This window comes from Sarcophilus harrisii, chromosome 2, assembly GCF_902635505.1.
Source record: "Sarcophilus harrisii chromosome 2, mSarHar1.11, whole genome shotgun sequence".
In the NCBI taxonomy this organism is placed as follows: domain Eukaryota; kingdom Metazoa; phylum Chordata; class Mammalia; order Dasyuromorphia; family Dasyuridae; genus Sarcophilus; species Sarcophilus harrisii.
The window spans coordinates 122,947,051-122,967,187 of NC_045427.1; the positions used below are offsets into that span (position 1 = coordinate 122,947,051).

The following is a 20,137-nucleotide window of genomic DNA, read 5'->3' on the forward strand; positions in this document are numbered from 1 at the left end:
GTTTCTGCCATAACAGTTTCCAATTTTCCCAGCAGTTTTTGTTAAATAGTGAGTCCTTATCACAAAAGTTGGGATCTTTGAGTTTGTCAAACACTGGATTATTATAGTCATTGGCCATTTAGTCCTATGTACTTAACCTTCTTAGTCAGTACCAAATGGTTCTGATGACTGGTTCTTTATAACATAGTTTTACGTCTGGCACTGTTAGATCACCTTCATTGGCTTTTTTTTTCATTAATTCCTTTGAAATTCTTGACCATTTGTTCTTCTAGATGAACTTTGTTATTATTTTTTCTAGATATGTAAAAATAATTTCTTGGGAGTTTTATTGGTATGGCACTAAATAAGTAGATTAACTTAGGTAATATTGTAATTTTTACTATATTCACTTGGCCTATTCATGAGCACTTGATATCTTTCCAATTGATTAGATCTAACTTTATTTGTGTGGAAAGTGTTTTGTAGTTGTGTTCATATAGTTCCTGACTTTGCTTTGCCAGGTAGACTCACAGATATATTATACTATCTACAGTAATTTTATATGGAATATCTCTTTTTCTCTCTTGCTGTTGGATTTTCTTGGTAATATATAAAATGCTGATGATTAATGTATATTTACTTTGTATCCAGCAACTTGGGTGAAGTTGTGAATTGTAGTAATTTTTTAGTTGATTCTCTAGGCTTCTCTAAGTATACCATCATATCATCTGCAAAAGGTGATAATTTGGTTTCCTCATTATATACTCTAATTCCTTTAATTTCTTTTTCTTCTCTTATTGCCAAAGATAACATTTCTAAAACAATTTTGAATAGTATTGAAATACTTTATTTCAACCCTGATCTTATTGGGAATGGTTCTACTTTATGCTTATTACATTTGATGCTTGCCGGTGGCTTTAAATAGATGCTATTGGTCATTTTAAGGAAGACTACATTTATTCCTATGCAATCTAGTGTTTTTAATAGAAATAAATGTTGCATTCCATCTAATGCTTTTTTTGTATCTATTGAGATAATCATATCATTTTTGCTAGTTATTTTCTAATTTTCTGACACTGAAATAGCACTGCATTCCTGGTATAAATCATATGTGGTCATGGTGTTTTATCTTGGGGATAACTTGCTGTAATCTCTTTACTAATATTTCATTTAAGATTTTAACATGAGGGCAGTTAGGTGGCACAGTGGATAGAATACCAGCTCTGAAGTCAGGAGGACCTGAGTTCAAATCTGTCTTCAGACACTTAACACTTCCTAGCTGTGTGACCCTGGGCAAGTCACCTAACCCCAGTTTCCTCAAGAGAAAAAAGTTTTTTACATCAATATTCATTATGCAAAGTGTTCTATAATTTTCTCTCTCTGTTTTGACCTTACATGGTTTCAGTATCAGCACCATATCTGTGTTATAAAAGTGATTTGGTAGAACTCCTTCTTTCCTTATTTTTCAAAATAGTTTCCATAGAATTGGAACTAATCATTCTTTAAAGGTTTGGTAGAATTCACATGTAAATCCATCTGGCTCTGGAGATTTTTTGCTTAGGGAGTTAATTAATAGCTTCTTCAATTTCTTTTTCTAAAATGGGACTATTTAAATAATTTATTTCCTCTTCTGTTAAACTGGGGCATCTATTGTTTTATAAGTATTCATCCATTTCACTTAAATTATCAGATTTATTGACATATACCAGGGCAAAAACTATTAATTATTGTGCTAATTTTCTTTTCATTGGTGGAAAGCTCTGCCTTTTTGTTTTTGATACTAACAATTTGATTTTTCTTTCTTTTTAAAATCAAATTAACTAAAACACTTATCTATTTTGTTTTTTTTTCATAAAACCAATTCTTGCTTTTTGTTTAATAATTCAGTGGTTTTCTTACATTCAATTTTATTAATCTCCCCTTTTATTTTTTAGAATTTCAAATTTGGTATTTAATTGGGAGTTATTTAATTTGTTCTATTTCTAGCTCTTTTTAGTTGCCTGCTCAATTTATTTATCTTCTCTTTCTCTACTTTATGCAAGTAAGCTTCTAAAGATATAAAACTACTCCTAAGAACTGCTTTAGCTCTATTCCATAAATTTTGGTATGTTGTCTCATTATTGTCATTTTCTTTGATGGAATTATTGATAAAAAATCTATGATTTGTTGTTTCATCCACTCATTCTTTAGGATTAGAGTATTTAGTTTCCAGTTAATTTTAGTTCTATTTTTCCCTGTCCCTTTATTATAGTTATTTTTTATTGGCTTATTATCGGAAAAATGTATTTACTATTTCTACCTTTCTGCATTTGATTTTGAGGTTTTTATGCCCTAACATATGGCCAATTTTTGTGGAGGTTTCCTATACTGTTGAGAATAAAAGTATTCCTTTCTTCCTCCATTCAAATTTCTCCAAAGATCTATAATACTCAACTTTTCTAAAATTCTATTTACCTCCTTAACTTCTTCTGGTTTATTTTGTGGTTTGATTTATCTACTTCTGAGAAAGCAAAGTTGAGATGCCCCACTAGTATAGTTTTGCTGTCTAATTCTTCTTGCAGCTCTCTTAACTTCTCCTCTAAGAATTTGGATGCTATAACACTTGGTGCTTATATGTTTAGAATTGATTTTACTTCATTATCTAGCCAATATTATTACTTCATTATTCTAAGGAAGTTTCCTTCCTTATCTCTTCTAATTAGGTCTATTTTTGCTTTTGCTTTGATCTAAGATCAGGATAGCTACCCTGTGTTTTGTTTTGTTTTTTACTTTAGCTGAAGCATTTTAGATTCTACTACAGCCTTTTACCTTAACACTGTATGTATTATTCTGCTTTAAATGTGTTCCCTGTAAACAATATATTTTAGGATTCTAGCTTTTAATCCAGTCTGCTATCCACTTCCGTTTTATGGGAGAGTTCATCCCAATCATATTTACAATTAAAATTACTATGTATTTCCCACCATCTTATTTTCCCAAAGTTATACTTTACTCTTTACTTTCTCTTTCCTTCTGACCACCACCTCTCTCAAACATCCCTCCCCTTTTACAGCCCATCCCCCTTTCTTATAACCTTCTCCTACTTCTGTTTTCCCTATAAATAATATTTGTTATTATTCATGATGGTTCTCTATTAATAGTTAAATCCTTGAACAACCTAAATCAACAGTTAATTTGGGGCAGAATTTGAATTTGAATAACTTTTACCTCTTTAAATTATAATAATCTATCAGAGCATCTTCTAGAACATTGTTTTAAGCTTTCTATAGCCAACTACCAACTTTCTTAAAACACCTCTAAGTTATTAGCCTCCCAGTTTCCCTTCCCCTTTTCCCTCTTATTTCCCTATAAGGTTTAACAAATTTCTTTGTGAAACTAAATTATCTAATGGTCTCTCTTTGAGCCAAATCTGATGAGAAGAAGATTCACATAATGCTTATCCCCCTTCCTTCTTTCCCTCAACTGTAATAGGTCTTTTTTTAAATCTCTTCATGAGATGTAATTTACCCCATTTTATTTTCATTTTCCTCTTTTTTCAGTACAATTTCCTTTCCACCTCTAGTTTCTTTTTTATATTATTACAATAAAATCAAATTAGACCTGCACTCTCTAAATATATCCATAACAGAGATACGGTTTTCAAGAGTTAAACACATCATCTTCCCATATAGGGATATAAATATTTTAACTTTTAAAAGAAACAGTTATTTTTCTTTATTTTTAACCTTTTTATGCTTTTTCTGAGTTCTGTATTTGAAAATTAAATTTTCTGTTCAGCTCTGATATTTTCATCATAAATAAATAAATTTACTTGCTTCATTGAATGTCCATCTTTTATTCTTAATTGCAATCCAAGTTACTTTGCCTTTCAGATGATCAGATTGCAGGTCCCTCGGTCCTTTAAATGTAAGCTGCTTGGTCCTGGATAATTCTGATTATAGTTTCTGGATATTTGATTTGCTACTTTCTGGCTGCTTGCAAAACTTTCTCCTTCATCTGATAATTCTGACATTTAGCTACAATAATCCTTAGAGCTTTCATTTTGGGGTCTCATTCAGGAGGTGATCAATGAATTCTTTTAATGTCTATTTTATCCTCTGGTTCTAGAACTTCAGGGCAGTTTACTTGATGATTTCCTAAAAGATGATGTTTAGGCTTTTTTATTCATCATGGTTTTTAGGTAATCCATAATTCTTAGATTTTCTCTCCTAGATCTGTATTCCAGATCAGTTGTGTTACCAAGGAGGTATTTTGCATTTTCTTCTTTTTTTTTTTTTTTTTTTTTTACTTTTTGCTTTTGACTGATTCTTTAAGTATCATTGAGTTATTCCCTTCCATTTCTTCAATTCTAATTTTTAGTGAATTATTTTCTTCAATTAGTTTTTGTACCTTCTTTTGAATTTGGCCAATTGAACTTTGTATTGTTATTTCATTGGGTTTTTTTTTCCCATTTCACAAATTCTGTTTTTCAGTGAGTTGGTTTCTTTTTCAAATCTATTTATGTGCTTTTTCCTTTTCATAAATACACTTTGTAAGGAGTTATTTGTTTTTTCCATTTCACAATCTATTTTTAAGGAGTTTTTATTCAAATAATTTATCCTTTTTTCCCCAAACTCTTCTACAAAGTTCTCATTTCCTTTCCCCATTTTTTCTCTAAGTCTCTTTTAAATCCGTTTTAAAATTCTTTCATGAGAGCCTTGTGATATAGGGTCCAACTCATATCACCTTTTGAGGCTTCATCTGCAGAAAAGTTGCCTTTAGTGTCCTCAGGGTTTGAGGTCTGTTCTTCTTTGTCTCCATTAAAAAGCTATCTATGGTCAGAGTCATTTTGCCTTTTTTTCCTCATTTTTTCAAGGTGGAGGTCTGCTCTTAGGGTAAAGGGGAGATTGTCCCAATCTTCCCCTACAGGCGATAGCAGTTTTATACTGACTTAGCCCGGTGCTGCTGACTTCCTTCTGGTGCTGGATGAGTGTAACCAAGTCCACATTTTTCTGGGGTTCAGAGGCTCACTATTTGCCTTTTGTATTTGTGTTGGATATCTCACAGCTAATCTGATCCACTGACTTCTGAACTAAGAGTATAGTCAACACTGATGTATTTTGACTATGAGCCTCCTGGTAGAGTCCTTGTGGCATGGACACCACACTGCCCTGGGTCCCTTACTATACCTAAGCTTTACCTCATTCCTCTCCCACCCCTTATGCCCAATTGAAATTGATATTTTCTGAAGTTCTTTCAAAATATCTTCTGCTGGAAATTTCTTACACTCCACTTATTTGTGAGTTCTGTCACTCCAAAAGCAGTACAGAGGTTTGAGCTGGGAGAGGGAAGGAGAGGGATGCCAGGACGTGTTCAGATAAAGAATTGTCTACTTTCCATCATCTTGGTTCTGCCCTCCCAAACTTTTAAATCATCCACTACTACCTGTATCCTCACCAGCCACATGTTGGAAGGAGGGAATGATAGGAAAAAGGTTCTTTTCCTAATGGTATCAGTAATAGCTAAAGGAGGCTATTACAGTTACCCTGAAGGACTAATGCTTTCTGAGGAGAAATGCTAAGTAACTTGTAGGGATTCAGAATCGTTGAAAAGTAATAGAGATGGGGGGGGGGCGGAGCCAAGATGGCGGAGAAGGCACAAGCTACTTTCTAAGCTCTTCTCTTACCCTCTCTATCAATATTATATCGAGCCTCAAAAATAGTCTTGACTGCTACAATTCGTAAAGATAAGAAGTAGAACAACGCACCAGCCAAAGAAAATATGCAGTCTCACCAAAAAACGTTGGTTCCGGGGCCAGGGGTGAGATCAGCGCAGACTGGGAGAGAAATTAGGTTCCGAGGGGAGTCTCAAACCGAAAGTGAAAGCACAGATCTCAGCACAAGCCGCAGCCCCAACCTGCAGTACCGGGTTTTTCCTTGGGGCAGTTGTGATCCTGCTCGGCAGGAGGACACAGCCTGGGTTAGCCTCCAATCTGCGCAGTGGGGGGCTCGGCTTGGGGCCATAGAGCTTTCCCAGGGCCGATTTGCATCCTCTGATGCGTCTCTACACTGGGGCAGAATTCGGTGGAATCGGCAGTCTGCAGTCAGCTGCTAATACTCACAGTCCCACAAGAGGCTCACGACTGGGGCAGTGACACTTTCACCCCTTAGTCTCTAGCCGAGGGCAATTGCTAACCCACACAGCCCTACTGGGCACTTAGATAGCTCGGCCAGTGCTGAATACACTTCCTGTTGGGGGAAGGGAAAACTCCTCCCAGAGCACTCCCCATACCCCCTTTGAAAAAAGGTTTTACATCTCTCCCTTGCCTCTGGAAGGAAGTTGGAACACCCTTGCCCAGGAGACATACCCCAAAACAAAACATGAATAAAAAAAGATGAAAGAACGATTGGACAACTTCCAAGAAAAAGAGCAGGTCAGCAAACCAAAGATAACCTCAAACAACAAAAAATGCATCAGGACTGTCCTCCTTTACATGATGCTCATATAGAAGAGAACCATTAAAAGTCCTAAAAGAAATTTAGAAATAAATGGGGAAAGGAAAGAGAAGTTTTCAAGGAAACAACAACTTCCTGAAATACGAATTGAAAAGTTAAAAATTCCCGGGAAGTGCAGGGAAACAAAAATTTGGGAATTGGAAAAAATAAAAATTTCACTAGAAAGTAGGATTTGAATTGGAAAAGACAAAAGAACTCGCAAGAAAAGTAGGACCTGTGAATTGGAAAAAAGAAAATAATTCACTAAAAAAAAAAAAAAAAAAAAAAATTATGGGAAAAAAAACCACAGACCAAAACAATAATTTAAAAACCAATTGGAATATAAAAGAAAGAAGTAAAAAAGCTAATTAAGGAAAAAATAACTTTTAAAAATTAGAACTGAAAAATATAAACAATGATTCATTGAGACAGCAAAGAATCAGCGGCAAAAACAAAAAAAATGACAAAACTGGAAAAAACCATGAATTATCTAATTTCCAAAAATGACAGACTTGGAAAAATAGATCTAGGAGAGATAATCTGAGGATTACTGGACTTTCTGAAAACCATTGATGAAAAAAAAGAGCCTAGATACTATTTTACAAGAAATCATCCAAAAGAAGAACTGCCCAGATGTAATAGAACAAGGAAGGCAAAATAGGCATTTGAAAAGAATTCACGAACACCCTTCTGAAAGAAACCCTTTAAAACCCTAAAGGAAATTGGGCCAAATTTCAGAACTATCAGATTAAGGAAAAAATTTTAAAGCCAGCCAAAAAACCATTTAAATACCGAGGGTGCCCCAATAAGGATCACCCAAGATCTGGCTTCCCCACATTAAAGGGCGGGAAGGGACTGGAATTAATATTCCGAAAGGCACAAGAATTTTGGACAAGCCAAGAATAAACTTACCCAAGGCTAAGCTGAGCATTTTCTTCCAGGGAAGAAGATGGAATTTAATAAACAAATAATTCCATTTGTTTCCTGGAAAAAAAGAATAAAAAAAATTTTGATCTCCCCATAGAACCTTAAGAGATGAAAAAGGTAAAAAAAAACCTTGAGAAATTGATTTCAATTGTGGAATATACAAAAAAGAATACATTATAATTTAATTTACCTAAAATAAAAATAAAAGCCAAATTGGAAAAGGGAATAATGGGAGAAAAAGGTGGAAAGGGAAAAAAAACTCCCTTAAAACAAAAACTTTCTTTCAAAACCCAAAAAAACATTGAAATTACCCTCTCAAAATTGGCCCAAAAAAAAACCCCCAACAAAAATTTTTAAACCCCTCGCCCAAAACGAAAGGAAAAAGGGAAAAAAAAAAAAAAAATAAAAGGGAAAAATTCAAAAAGGGAAAATTAAAAAAAGCCACGATACAATTAAAATAAATTCAAAAGGAAAAAAAAAAAAATAAAATTTAATTAAAAAGGGAAAACCAAAATTATTTAATAAAAACCAAAAAAAACTCCCCCCAAAAACAAACAAAACACAAATCCAAACCCAAAAACCCAACAAAAACACAAAACCAAAGTAAAAAAGTAAAAAAAAAACAAGGCCAAAATTAAAGCTTCAAGGGAAAGAAAGGGACTTACCTTTCCCAAATCCAAAACAAAACAAAAATTAATCTAAAAAAAAATAAAAAACCACCCATCCCAAAGGAAAACAACAAAACAGAATTAATGACCTAAATGGCATCCAACTTCCCAAAAGGGAAAGAAATTTGCAAGAAAAAAAAAAAAAAAATTAGAAAGGGGAGGCCAACCTTTTCCCCTTAATAAACAACCAAACCACAAAAACAAAAAAAAAAATTTAAAAAGCCAAATAAAATTAGAAAAAAGGATGAAATCTTTGGAAAAGTAAAAAATTAAAAAAAAAAATACTTTCCCAGCATTCATAAAAACCCCAAAAAGCCAAAAATTTCAAAACCCATAAAATTAAATCGAAACAAAAAAACTTTCTTTCTGCCAATCAATAAAAACCCCAACCAAAATTTAAAAGAAACCAAAAGAATTAAACTTAAAAAACAGTGGGCCAAAAATTTAATAATAAAAATTTCCCCAAAAAACACAAGAAGGCACACTTAAAATTTTGGAAATCGCCCAAAGCAAATTAAAAAAAGGCAAAATAAAAAAGAAAAAAAGTTAAAAAAATTAAAAAAAAAAGTACCCAAATTAAACCAATAAAACTAAATTTAAAATTTAAAATTAAAGGAAAAAAAATTAAAGAAAAACCTTAATAAAAATTAGTTTTCCTATAAAAAACCCAGTAAAAAAAACCCCTTTGGAAATCCCAATTAAAAAAGGAAAAAAAATTGGCAAAAGAAAAAAATTTCCACCAAAAAAAGGAAAAAAGAAAAATTAATTTATTTTAACTTTATTAAAATCCAAAAACCCTAATGGAAGGAAACCCTCCAAAATAAACTTCCCAAACTAACCAAGGAAAAATTGCTTGAAAATCCCATTTCAAGAAAAAAATAAAACAAGGAAAAATTCCCCCAAAAACCCCAAGGAAACCAAATATTTAAAATTTTTACCCCTTTAAAAAAAATTTATAAATAGGAAAAAAAACCACCAAAAATTCCTTCAAACACAAAACTAAGAACCAAACCCCAAGGTTAAAATTAAAAAGGAAAAAATAAACCAATTTCAAGTTTAAAAAACCAAATAAGAAAATTAGCCAAAATACAAAAAAATCATCCCGGAAATACCAACAAAATTCAACCAATTTTTACCAAAAAACCACAAAAATTGGCCATTTAATAACCCTTAATAAACCTTGGCCCACCCCAAAGATGCCAAAAAAAAATTGGAAAACCCCCACCATTCACTTGGAATAAAAAAGGAAAAAAAATCGCGCCCATCAGGCATCAATTGAAAACAAACCAACCATTCCCCACAAATCGAAGGAAAAAATTTCCCCCTCACCATTTAATATTGTTTGAAAACCCACAAAAAGACAAAAGGTTAAAAAAAAAATCCGGCAAAATAACCAAATTATCACTCAAAAACATAATGGTGGAAAAAACCCCAGGCTACTTAAAAAAATCCACAACTTGAAAAATTGCCGGTTATTAAACCCACAAAGTCATCATCACTTCCAACCACCAATTCCCAGCAGGTTCAAAAAAATTTCCAAAAGCCCACATTTAAAAAAGCCACCTGGAAAATTGCATACCAAAAAAGAAACCACACAAAAAGCCTGAATCAACCCAAGGAAAAATTAAACTCTTTGGGGGCAAAAAAATTGTGGACCCAAATTCCAAACCCCATTTTTTGCCAACCAATCAAAACTCCCCAAAAACCAAAGCCTGAAAATCCTTTCCATTAAAACCAAAAAAAAAAAAATGAAAAAATAAAGAATTTACTGCCAAATCAAACTATATTATAAACATTAAAACCATTTGGATTGGCTAAAAACAAATTAATTATCCCAGGGAAAATTTCCAATTCAAAAAAAAACAATCAACCCTTGTTCCCTAGTCTTTGGCAAACCCAAAAACCCCCAGCGGGAAAGAAACACCTTTTGAAAAAATTGGGAAAAATTGAAACTAACAAAACAGGGAAATCCACCCAACACCCCAACCAAAAACCAAAAATGGGCCATTTACCCCAAGGCAAAAAAAAAAAATTAAATAAATTAGAGGAACACAGGAAGGTTTACCCTCTCAGACCTGTAAGGGAAGGACTTTATGACCAAAGCTGAACTAAGAATCACTTGATCACAAAATAGAAAATTTTAATTATGCCAAACGAAAAAGTTTTTGTACAAACAAAAACTAATGCAGAAAGATTAGAAGGGAAGCAACAAACTGGGAAAATATTTTTTACAGTAAAGGTTCTGATAAAGGCCTTTTTAAAATATATAGAAATTAACTTAATTTATAAAAATCAAGCCATTCTCCAATTTGAAAAATGGTTCAAAAAGGAATGAAAAGACAATTCTCAGATGAAGAAATTGAAACTATTTCTAGTCATATGAAAGATGCTCCAAGTCAATTATTAATCAGAGAAATGCAAATTAAGACAACCTCTAAGATAATTACACACCTGTCAGATTGGCTAGATGACAGGAAAAAAATGAGATTGTTGGAGGGGATTGGGAAAAACTGGGACATTGATGCATTGTTGGTGGAGGTGGAACGAATCCAACCATTTTGGAAGTAATTTGGAACTATGCTCAAAAAGTTATCAAACCAGCATACCCTTTGATCCCAGCAGTGTTACTTACTGGGCTTATATCCCAAAGAGATTATCAAAGAAGGGGAATGGGACCTTATGTGCCAAGAATGTTTGTGGCAGCCCTTTTTAGTGGTTAGAAACTGGAAACTGAATGGATGTCCACCAGTTGGGGAATGGCCTGAATAAATTTGGTTATATGAAGATTATGGAATATTACTGTTCTGTAAGAAATGACCAACAGGATGATTTCCCAAGAAAGGCCTGGAGAGACTTACAAGAACTGATGCAAGTGAAAAATGAGTAGGACCAGGGAGATTATTATATACTTAAGAAACAATTTTATATGATGACCAGTTCTGATGGCCTTGGTTCATCCTCAACAACGAGATCAACCAAATCATTTCTAATGGAGCGGTAATGAATTGAACCAGCCCAGAAGAAAAGAACTCTGGAATGACTAAAAAACCATTACATTGAATTTCCAATCCCTATATTTATTACCTGCATTTTTGATTTTCCACAAGCTAATTTTACAATATTTCAGGTCTATTTTTTATACAAAAAAATAATGTTTGGTCATTATATTATTTGTGTATCTAATTTTATATTTTAATGTATTTAAATTACTGGTCATCCTGCCATCTAGGGAGGGGTGAAAAGGAGGAAAAATTGGAAAAGAGGTTTGGAAATTTTAATGCCTTAAAAGTTACCCCATGCATATAACCTGTAAATAAAAGGCTATTAAATAAAAAAAATAAAAAATAAATAAAATTAAAAAAAAGAAATTGGATAGGGATATATTTTATCTCTGCACCCCTCAATTGGATAAATCCTTAGGAACCCTTGAGGTGATTCCACCGCCTCTTATGGAGGATTGTGGACTCAACTTTGGAGGCCGTCTAAACTAGTAATTTAGATTATACACTAGTTTATATCTATAAAGTCAATATTGGCTATTATTCATGGTGATTCTTTATGAATAGTTAAGTCATTGAGCAACCTAAACCAACAGTTAATTTGGGGCAGGACAGAAATTTGAATGTATTTACCTTTTTAATTTCAATAATCCTAACAGCATCTTCTAGAACATTCTTTTAAGTTTTCTATAGCCAACTACCAACTTTCTTAAAAACACCCCTAAACAAAAGATTGTGAAGAGACCAAAAAGCAGTTTGGAATCTTTACTGAGAAGAATAATACATGTCTCTTGACTTACAGAATCTATTATCATCTACATAGAATCTAATATCATCTATTATGGAATGTAAGACAAAAATACCCACAAATAAGTATTCTCCAAAATAACAGATGGAAGTATAAAAAGAATGCTACAAATGTTCTATAAAAAGTGAAAAACAGAAGATGAAGACCATTAGACTGTGAAGTCCATTAGGACAAGGAATTTATCATATCTAAGCTTTTTTATTTTCACCAGCCCCAGGATAGTGCTCAGATCTGATGGGTGTTTATGCTTGGTAATTGATTGAATGAATAAAGTTTCTTATCTTACTGGTAGTAAAAGGAAAGTTTTGATGTAATCAACTAATTTTTTTTTCCTTTGTGCATCCTATAATTTATTATTTTTTTAGTAAATAACTTTTTTATTGACAGAACCCATGCCAGGGTAATTTTTTACAACATTATCCCTTGTTCCGACTTTTCCCCTCCCTCCCTCCACCCTCTCCCCAAGATGGCAAGCAGTCCTATACATGTTAAATAGATTACAGTAGATCTTGGATACAATATATGTGTGCAGAACCGAACAGTTTTCTTGTTGCTCAGGGAGAATTGGATTTAGAAGGTATAAATAACCTGGGAAGAAGAACAAAAATGCAAGTAGTTTACATTCATTTCCTAGTGTTCTTTCTTTGGGTGTAGCTGCTTCTGTCCATCCTTGATCAATTGAAACTAAGTTAGATCTTGTCTTTGTTGAAGAAATCCACTTCCTTCAGAATACATCCTCATACAGTATCGTTGTTGAGGTATATAATTATTTCCTGGTTTTGCTCATTTCGCTCAGCATCAATTCATGTAAGTCTCACCAATCCTCTCTGTATTCGTCCTGCTAGTCATTTCTTACAGAACAATAATATTCCATAACATTCATATACCACAATTTACTCAACCATTCTCCAATTGATGGGCATCCATTCATTTTCCAGCTTCTGGCCACTAATTGTACTAATTCTTAAAGGAAGTATAGAAATTAGGCAGGTGAAGGAAAAATAGCATTTAAAATAAATGGAACAGTTTAAAGCTGTTGGAGAAAAGGACAGGCCAGATAAGATGATACACAATCCACTAGAAGGCAGAGCAATGGGTAATACAGTTTTTATTAGGTACATATATTTCCACAACAAAAATTCCATTTCTTACAACATGTAGTTATTTGTTTTATAACAAAGTTTATGTGCTACAATGAAAGCTTATTTGCATGGTGTGACTGAAATTCTCATATCCTTCCTTAGGGGAGTCAAAGGTTCTGCCATGACCATATTCACCATAATGTCTTTGAACAAGGTATATATTTCCTGGGACGTAGAAAGTATACAATGAGTGAGGAACAAAAGTACTCCATGTATCATACATATACACCAAAGACTGATTTAGATTGAGGATAATTGGTGATAGAAGCTATGAATGAATTAAGTCATTGGACTTAAATTTTCTGCTTTATGCCCATGTGCAGCCAAATGATCCAATAGTCAGAATTATAAAAATGATTTTAGACTGGAGATTAAGGAGCTTCCCCCAAAAGCTTTTTGAAGTTTTTAAATGAATGACATTTCTAATCCTTTCCTCCAATTCAATCAGTTTTCCAATAATCAATTTTTCAATGTACTAACAATTATTTTGTGTTAGATTAAAGAATAAAAGAAGCAGGAGGTAGCTATGTGGCACAGTGAATAGAGTACCAGCTCTGAAGTTAGGAGGATCTGACTTCAAATCTGGTCTCAGACATTTAATACTTCCTAGCTGTGGCTCTGGGCAAATCACTTAAACCCAATTGCCTGAGGAAAAAAAATAATAAAAATTTTAAAAAATAAAATAAAATAAATAAATAAATAAAAGAAGTGGTCTTTTTGGGAAAAAAGCTTAGTCTAATTGGGAAGACTAACTTTAACACATGACATTACTAATAAACAATACAGTGTGTGAATCTCTTTTTGCCCCCATTATATTTTTATATCATGAAGGTCAGAGTCTGTGTCTTATTTCACTTTTGTTCCCCCAGAGGACGGCACAGAGCCTTATTTGCAAAAAGGTGTTCAATAATCATAGAATTGAATAGAATCCTATACAATAGATTCAACTGCCTAACTGAATCCTACAGATTATTAACAGATGGTTGGAAAAAAGAAGAAATTGTTGTTCTATGGAGTAAACAGGGTGAAATTTCACATGGAAAAAGGGTGACAAAATAGACTCTAAAATATGGATATGCTTGGAGAAAGCAGAATCAAGAGGATCCTAAGCTGAGGCTAACAATTATATTGACAACAAACAACAACAAAATAGTAACTTGTCAAAGGGCCATTTCAATCTCCATTCTTTGGATATAATAAAAATAACAAGGAAAATAATAATAAGCTTATTAATAAGAATAATAAGTAATAATAATAATGATTATTATTATAATAATCATAATGGTGCTATTAATAATTTGAAATCATGAGGATTTTAAGGTCTCATCAACAGATATTCTTCTGCCTATGATGTAAATTTTAGCTTATCCATATTTTTTCATTTTCTGTAATGTTTTTTCATGATACTTCATAGGAACCCAAATAGGATTTATTCAATGAAACGAGGGAACTATCTTGGTACTTGGGATATGTCTAGAGAGTGAAAGAACCCATTAGATTGGGTGATGTGATGAGGAGGAAATGTGGCATATGTTTATTCACCTTCTCTCTCACATGTTCCATATGATTTATGATAGGATTATGGAAAGGACAATGCCAAAAATATACCATGTTACTTAAAGTTTATAAGGATTTATTAGGCAACTATCATATGCAATTTGATCTAAGGATGCAATGAAAATCAAAACAAACAAACAAAAAATAGTCCCTGTTTTTAGTAATTCACAATCTAAATGAGGGAAACATTTACATACATAGGCTTATACAAAATATAAAAACAAATAAGGAAGTTATCTAAAAGTGGAAGACACTAGCGGCTAGTTTTCATAGAGGACACCAGGAAAAATGTCTATATCTCTGAACATTGCTAGGATATTAATGTAATGCATGTTTTATAATCAATCAATCAATCACTTCAACAATTACTAATCTTCAATTTTATGCCAAATAAAAAGACACCAGGAATGCAAAGACCAAAATGAAACCGCTTATGCTCTCTAGGAACTTCCCTTTTTATACTTTTCTTATTCTTCTCTTTTACCAGATAATCCTTGGAACCAGGGGTGTGCTGAATGTTTAATAATAAGCATGTTTATCAATATCTAATGATAATTGACATTGATCTAATGTTTTCATATTTATCCTGTGCTTCATTTATCTCACTTGATTCTCACAAAAAACCTTAAATATAAATTATCACAGGTCTTGTCTCTATTTTACAGAAACAGACACCAAGCAAGTTAAAGCAGAGTGACAGGAATTGATATGTTATCTATTTAATTCAGAGTGCTCATACTTCAGAATAAGGCAAAATAGTAAAAAAAAAATATGTGCACGATGAGGAGAATGTAATATGCAGATGGAGAAAGAGAGAGATAGAAAGAAAGACAGACACAGACAGAGACAGAGAGAGAGAAGAAGAAGGAGGAGGAGGAGGAGGAGAGGGATGCAGGAAGGGAAAGAAGAAGAGAATAGAACATTAAATTAACTTGAAAATTTTCTTGTTATCACTTTTATTTTCAGATGATCCTTGTCTTCCTACTGAGCATCGGGTCCCTTGTAATCTATTTCATCAACTCTGCAGAGTAAGTGTAACCAGATCAAGTTAAACTGAAGCATTCCTAGTTTCTGGCACATCACTTGTCAGAGATGTTGTAGAAGGAATTCCTGCTCCGGTAGGATTGGACCTCTCAGGTCCCTTTTATCTCTTGGCTTCTATGACTGACTTTATCCAAGACACAAGACTGAAAAAAATCATTCCATCTACTACTAGTCATCTAGTCAGTCAACAAATATTTGCTAAGTGCTCAAAATCCATATTAGAATAGATGCTTATAGATTAACAATGAGGAAAAGACATGGTATGGGAAATAGAAATCTGATCTTGGAATTAAGAAAGCCCTGGACTCCAAAACTACTTCTGATATATACTAACTGTGGAGCTATATGCAAGGAATTTAATGTCTTTGACTTTCAGTTTCTTCATGTGTAATAGGGGAATGATACTTTCTGAAGTATCTACTTCATATGATCAATATGTTGATTTAATTACAAGACTTAACAAAAGGCCAGATATTATTTTTATAGATAAGTCTTCTAATTGGAAGCATTTTTTTAAGACTTAACAATCAGAACTATCTGAGAGATGACCTTGTTTAAGACAGTGAATTACATGTCCCTAAAGATATTCAAACTTTAAGTTAAAGCAACAATTCCAGAGATATTTTAGATGCTCACCTTATTTAGAAATGTTGGATTATATACCTTCTGAGATCTCTTTCAACTCTGTAGCTCTTTGGTTCCATGATTTTTCCATGTAAAATTTGATTGTGAGATGTATGTTTGGAGTAAGCGCTGATACTGGAACACATATTGGGGAGCATACAACTGGTTTTAGAATTTCCATTTATAACCTACTTTCCCCCTCCTCCCATTTTAATCCCCTTTCATTTTATATCCCACATGTAAGAGGCCAAGTATAATCCCCAAGGTAGAACCAAACCAACAATCATAAAAATGAAAATGCAAGTTTATTTATGGGCTAATCCTGTAGATTATTAGCTGGCATTAAAAATAATGTACTAACATAGATACCAAACAAAAGCCTGGAACTACTCTAGAATTTTGGAGAACTCATAGAGGAAAAGTTAGGCTGAGATCATTAACCAATTCAGATGAATTATCTTGGTACTTGGGATATGTCTAGAGAATGAAAGAACCCATTAAATTGGGTGATGTGATGAGGAGGAAATGTAGCATGTGTTTATTCACCTTCTCTCTCACATATTACATATGATGTATGATAGGATTATGGAAAAGACAATGCCAAAAATATACCATGGTACTTAAAAACTTAGAATCACCAACTCTTACATTTGAAGAGACTGCAGAATTAATTTATCTTAACAACTAGCAAAGGATAAATTCAAAAATGATTGACCAATCCAATCCAAATGAGAATTAGTAAATGTCTGCTATGTCTGAGGCATTGCACTAGTATCTAGTGATTTAGAGATATATTGAGAATGGCCACAGTGAACATCATCCTGTGCAAAAGTATTGATAAAGAAAAGTTTGCCCAAAACTAATGCAGACAAGTTTAGAAGCAAAGAAATAAACTGAGAAAAAATTTACATTCATGTATTCTAATACTTTATTTCTAAAATATTTAGAAAATTACTCAAATATAAAAGAATTTAAGCCATTCTCTAATTGATAAATAGTCAAATGATATGAACAGACAATTTTCAAATGAAGAAATTAAAACTATTTCTAGCCATATCAAAAAATGCTCTAAATCATTGATTAGATAAATGCAAATTATGAGAACTCTGTGGTACCACTATACACCTCTCAAATTGGCTAAGAATACAAGAAAAGATAATGATGAATATTAGAGGGGAGGTGAGAAAACTGAGACATTGTTGGTGGAATTATGAACTAATCCAAACATTCTGAAAATTTAATTTAAATTTAAATGGAACCAAAGAGAATTTAAAGCTATGGCCAAAGGACTATCAAACTGTACCTATCTTTTGATTCAGCAGTGTCTCTATTGGGGCCTGTATCCCAAAGACAACATAAAAAATAAAAAGGGATCTACCTGTGTAAAAATGTTTGTAGCAGCCCTTTTTATACTAGTAAGAAACTGGAAACTGAGCGGATGCCCGTAAGTTGAAGAATGGATGAATATAAGTTATGGCATATGAATGTTATGGAATATTATTGTTCTATAAGAAATGATCAGAAGGATGATTTCAGAGAGACCTGGAGAGACTTATGTGAACTGATGTCAGATTAAATAAGCAGAACCAATAGATCATTGTACACGACAATATCAATATTAGACAACAATCAATTCTTCTGTATGTGGCTCTTTACAATGCAAAATGATTCAAGTTAGTTCCAATGGTCTTGTGATGAAGAGAGCCATATGTATCCAAAGAGAGGATTGTGGGGACTGAGTGTGATCATAACATAGTATTTTCACCTTTTTTATTGTTGTTTACTTGCATTTTGTTTTCTTTCTCATTTTTTTTCTTTTTGATCTGATTTTTCTTATGTAGCATTTTAATTGTGGAAATATGTATGGAATAATTGCACATTACTTGCTTTCTAGAAGAGGGGGTGGGGGAAAGGGAAGGAAAAATAACTGGAACACAAGGTTTTGCAAAGGTAAATGGTAAAATTATCTATGCATATGTTTTTGAAAATAAAGTTTTAATTAAAAAAAGAAGAATTTTCCAAGATCATTGAATAGAAAGGCCAGTTTGACTGGAACTTAGACTATGTGAAAGGAATCTTTTTTTTCTGGGAAGATAGTAAAAGGCTCTAAATTCCAAGCTTAAAATTTTATATTTAGCTCAGCAGAGTCAAGATGGCAGAGAGTAGATAGGACTTTGCCTGAGCTCTTCACACAAATATTGGAATTGTAATAATTTTTCCAGCATAAAATACTTTGGGAGGATTTCAAGAAAGATCTGTCTCAATTGGTGAGAGAGGAATGAGGTAGAGTACAGGTGTAATGTAGGAAAACCTAGGGCAGAGAGGCCCAGTGCAGGGAACCTAGTAGGAAGGTTTTAGCCAAAATAACAGCATCAATTACTTTGTCCTGGTTCAGAAGGCCAGTGGATTAGCAGACTAGTTGTGAGACCTCCAACAAAACTATAGAAAGCAAATAGCCCACAAACCCCAGTATAACAAACAGGACTTGACACAGGGAAGGAAGCCTACTGCACCATCAACCCCAGTTCAGGCAGTAAAAAGACCCTGTTGTCCTATAGAGGAAGCTCAGAACAATCTCCTCGGTTCTCTAGAAGTAGACTCAATCTTTAAAATGAGAACAAAAGGAAAAAAAAGAAATCCAATGAACAAAATAATTCCTTTAAAAGTAAAATTTCAAATGAAAAAGGAGATTTAAAAAAGCTAACTGAAGAAAATACTTCACCAAAAATTAGAATTGAACAAATGGAAATGAATGATTATATAAGACATCAAGAATAAGTCAGAATAAAATGAAATATAGAAGAGAATGTAAAATATCTCATTGGAAAAAAAATTGACCTGGAAAATACATCTAGGAGAGATAATATAGGAATTACTGAATTATTCTAAACCATGATGGAAAAAAGAGCCTTGAAAACATCCTTTAAGAAATCATGAAGAAAAACTGTCCTAATATGCTAGAACCAGAGGATAAAATAGCCATTGAAAGAATCTACCATTCCCCTCCTGAAAGAGGCCCCCAAAATTAAAATTTCAATGAATTTTGTAGCTAAATTCAAGGAGTATCATATCAAGGAGAAAATATTGCAAGCAGCCAGAAAGAAGCAATTCAGATATCAAGGAGCCACAATCAGGGTTACCCAGGACTTAGCAGCTTCCACTTTAAAAGATCTAAGGGCCTAGAATATGATATTCTGGAAAGCCAAAGAACTTGGACTATAGCCAAGAATCAACTAACCAGCAAAACTAAGCATTATGTTTCAGGAGAAAATGATGATGACTCAATGAAATAGGGGATTTTAAATAATTTCTGATGAAAAGATCAGAACTGAACAGAAATCTTTATCTTCAAATACAAGATTCAGGAGAAACATAAAAAGGTAAAAGAGGAAAAGAAACCCTATCTTTTTCAAAGATTAAAATGTTTAAATTCCTTTCTGGGAAGATATGTGTAACTCTTGAGAATTACACCTTTGTCAGGGCAGTTGGAAAGAATATACTTAGAGAATAGAAATAAGTTAACTTCAATGTGATGATATAAAAAAGAAATTGGGGTGAAAAAAAGGATTGTAATGGGAGAAGGAAAAGGAGAGGTAAAATGGGGTAAAATATGTCACATGAAAAAGCACAAAAGATCTATTATGGTTAAGCAAAAGATGAGAAGGGAATAAGCATTGAACATTAATCTCATTAAATTTGGCTCAGAGGGAATATAATACATAATTAGGTGGGTATAGAAATTTGTCTTACCCTATAGGAAAGTAGGAGGGAAAAAGGGAAAGAAAAGTGTGAGGAGAAATAAGAAGAAGAAGGGCCGAAGTAAAAAGGGAAAGGGATAAGAAAGGAAGTCTGGGAAAAAAAGGGAAGGCAGATTGAGGGAGGTGATTGTCAGATTCAAAACAAAAGTAACGATGGA

At 33.1% G+C, this 20,137-nt stretch overlaps 1 protein-coding gene across 3 annotated transcripts in view; it reads left to right on the plus strand.

Moving 5' to 3' along the window:
• The window catches only part of KCNU1 (potassium calcium-activated channel subfamily U member 1), a 281,023-nt gene that overhangs the window by 20,203 nt on the left and 240,683 nt on the right, over positions 1–20,137 (plus strand). For all 3 annotated transcript variants that reach the window (XM_031950682.1, XM_031950683.1, XM_031950684.1), the window contains exon 3: positions 15,520–15,581. In XM_031950682.1, the coding sequence (XP_031806542.1) occupies positions 15,520–15,581 (62 nt within the window). The remainder of the gene's footprint in view (positions 1–15,519; positions 15,582–20,137) is intronic.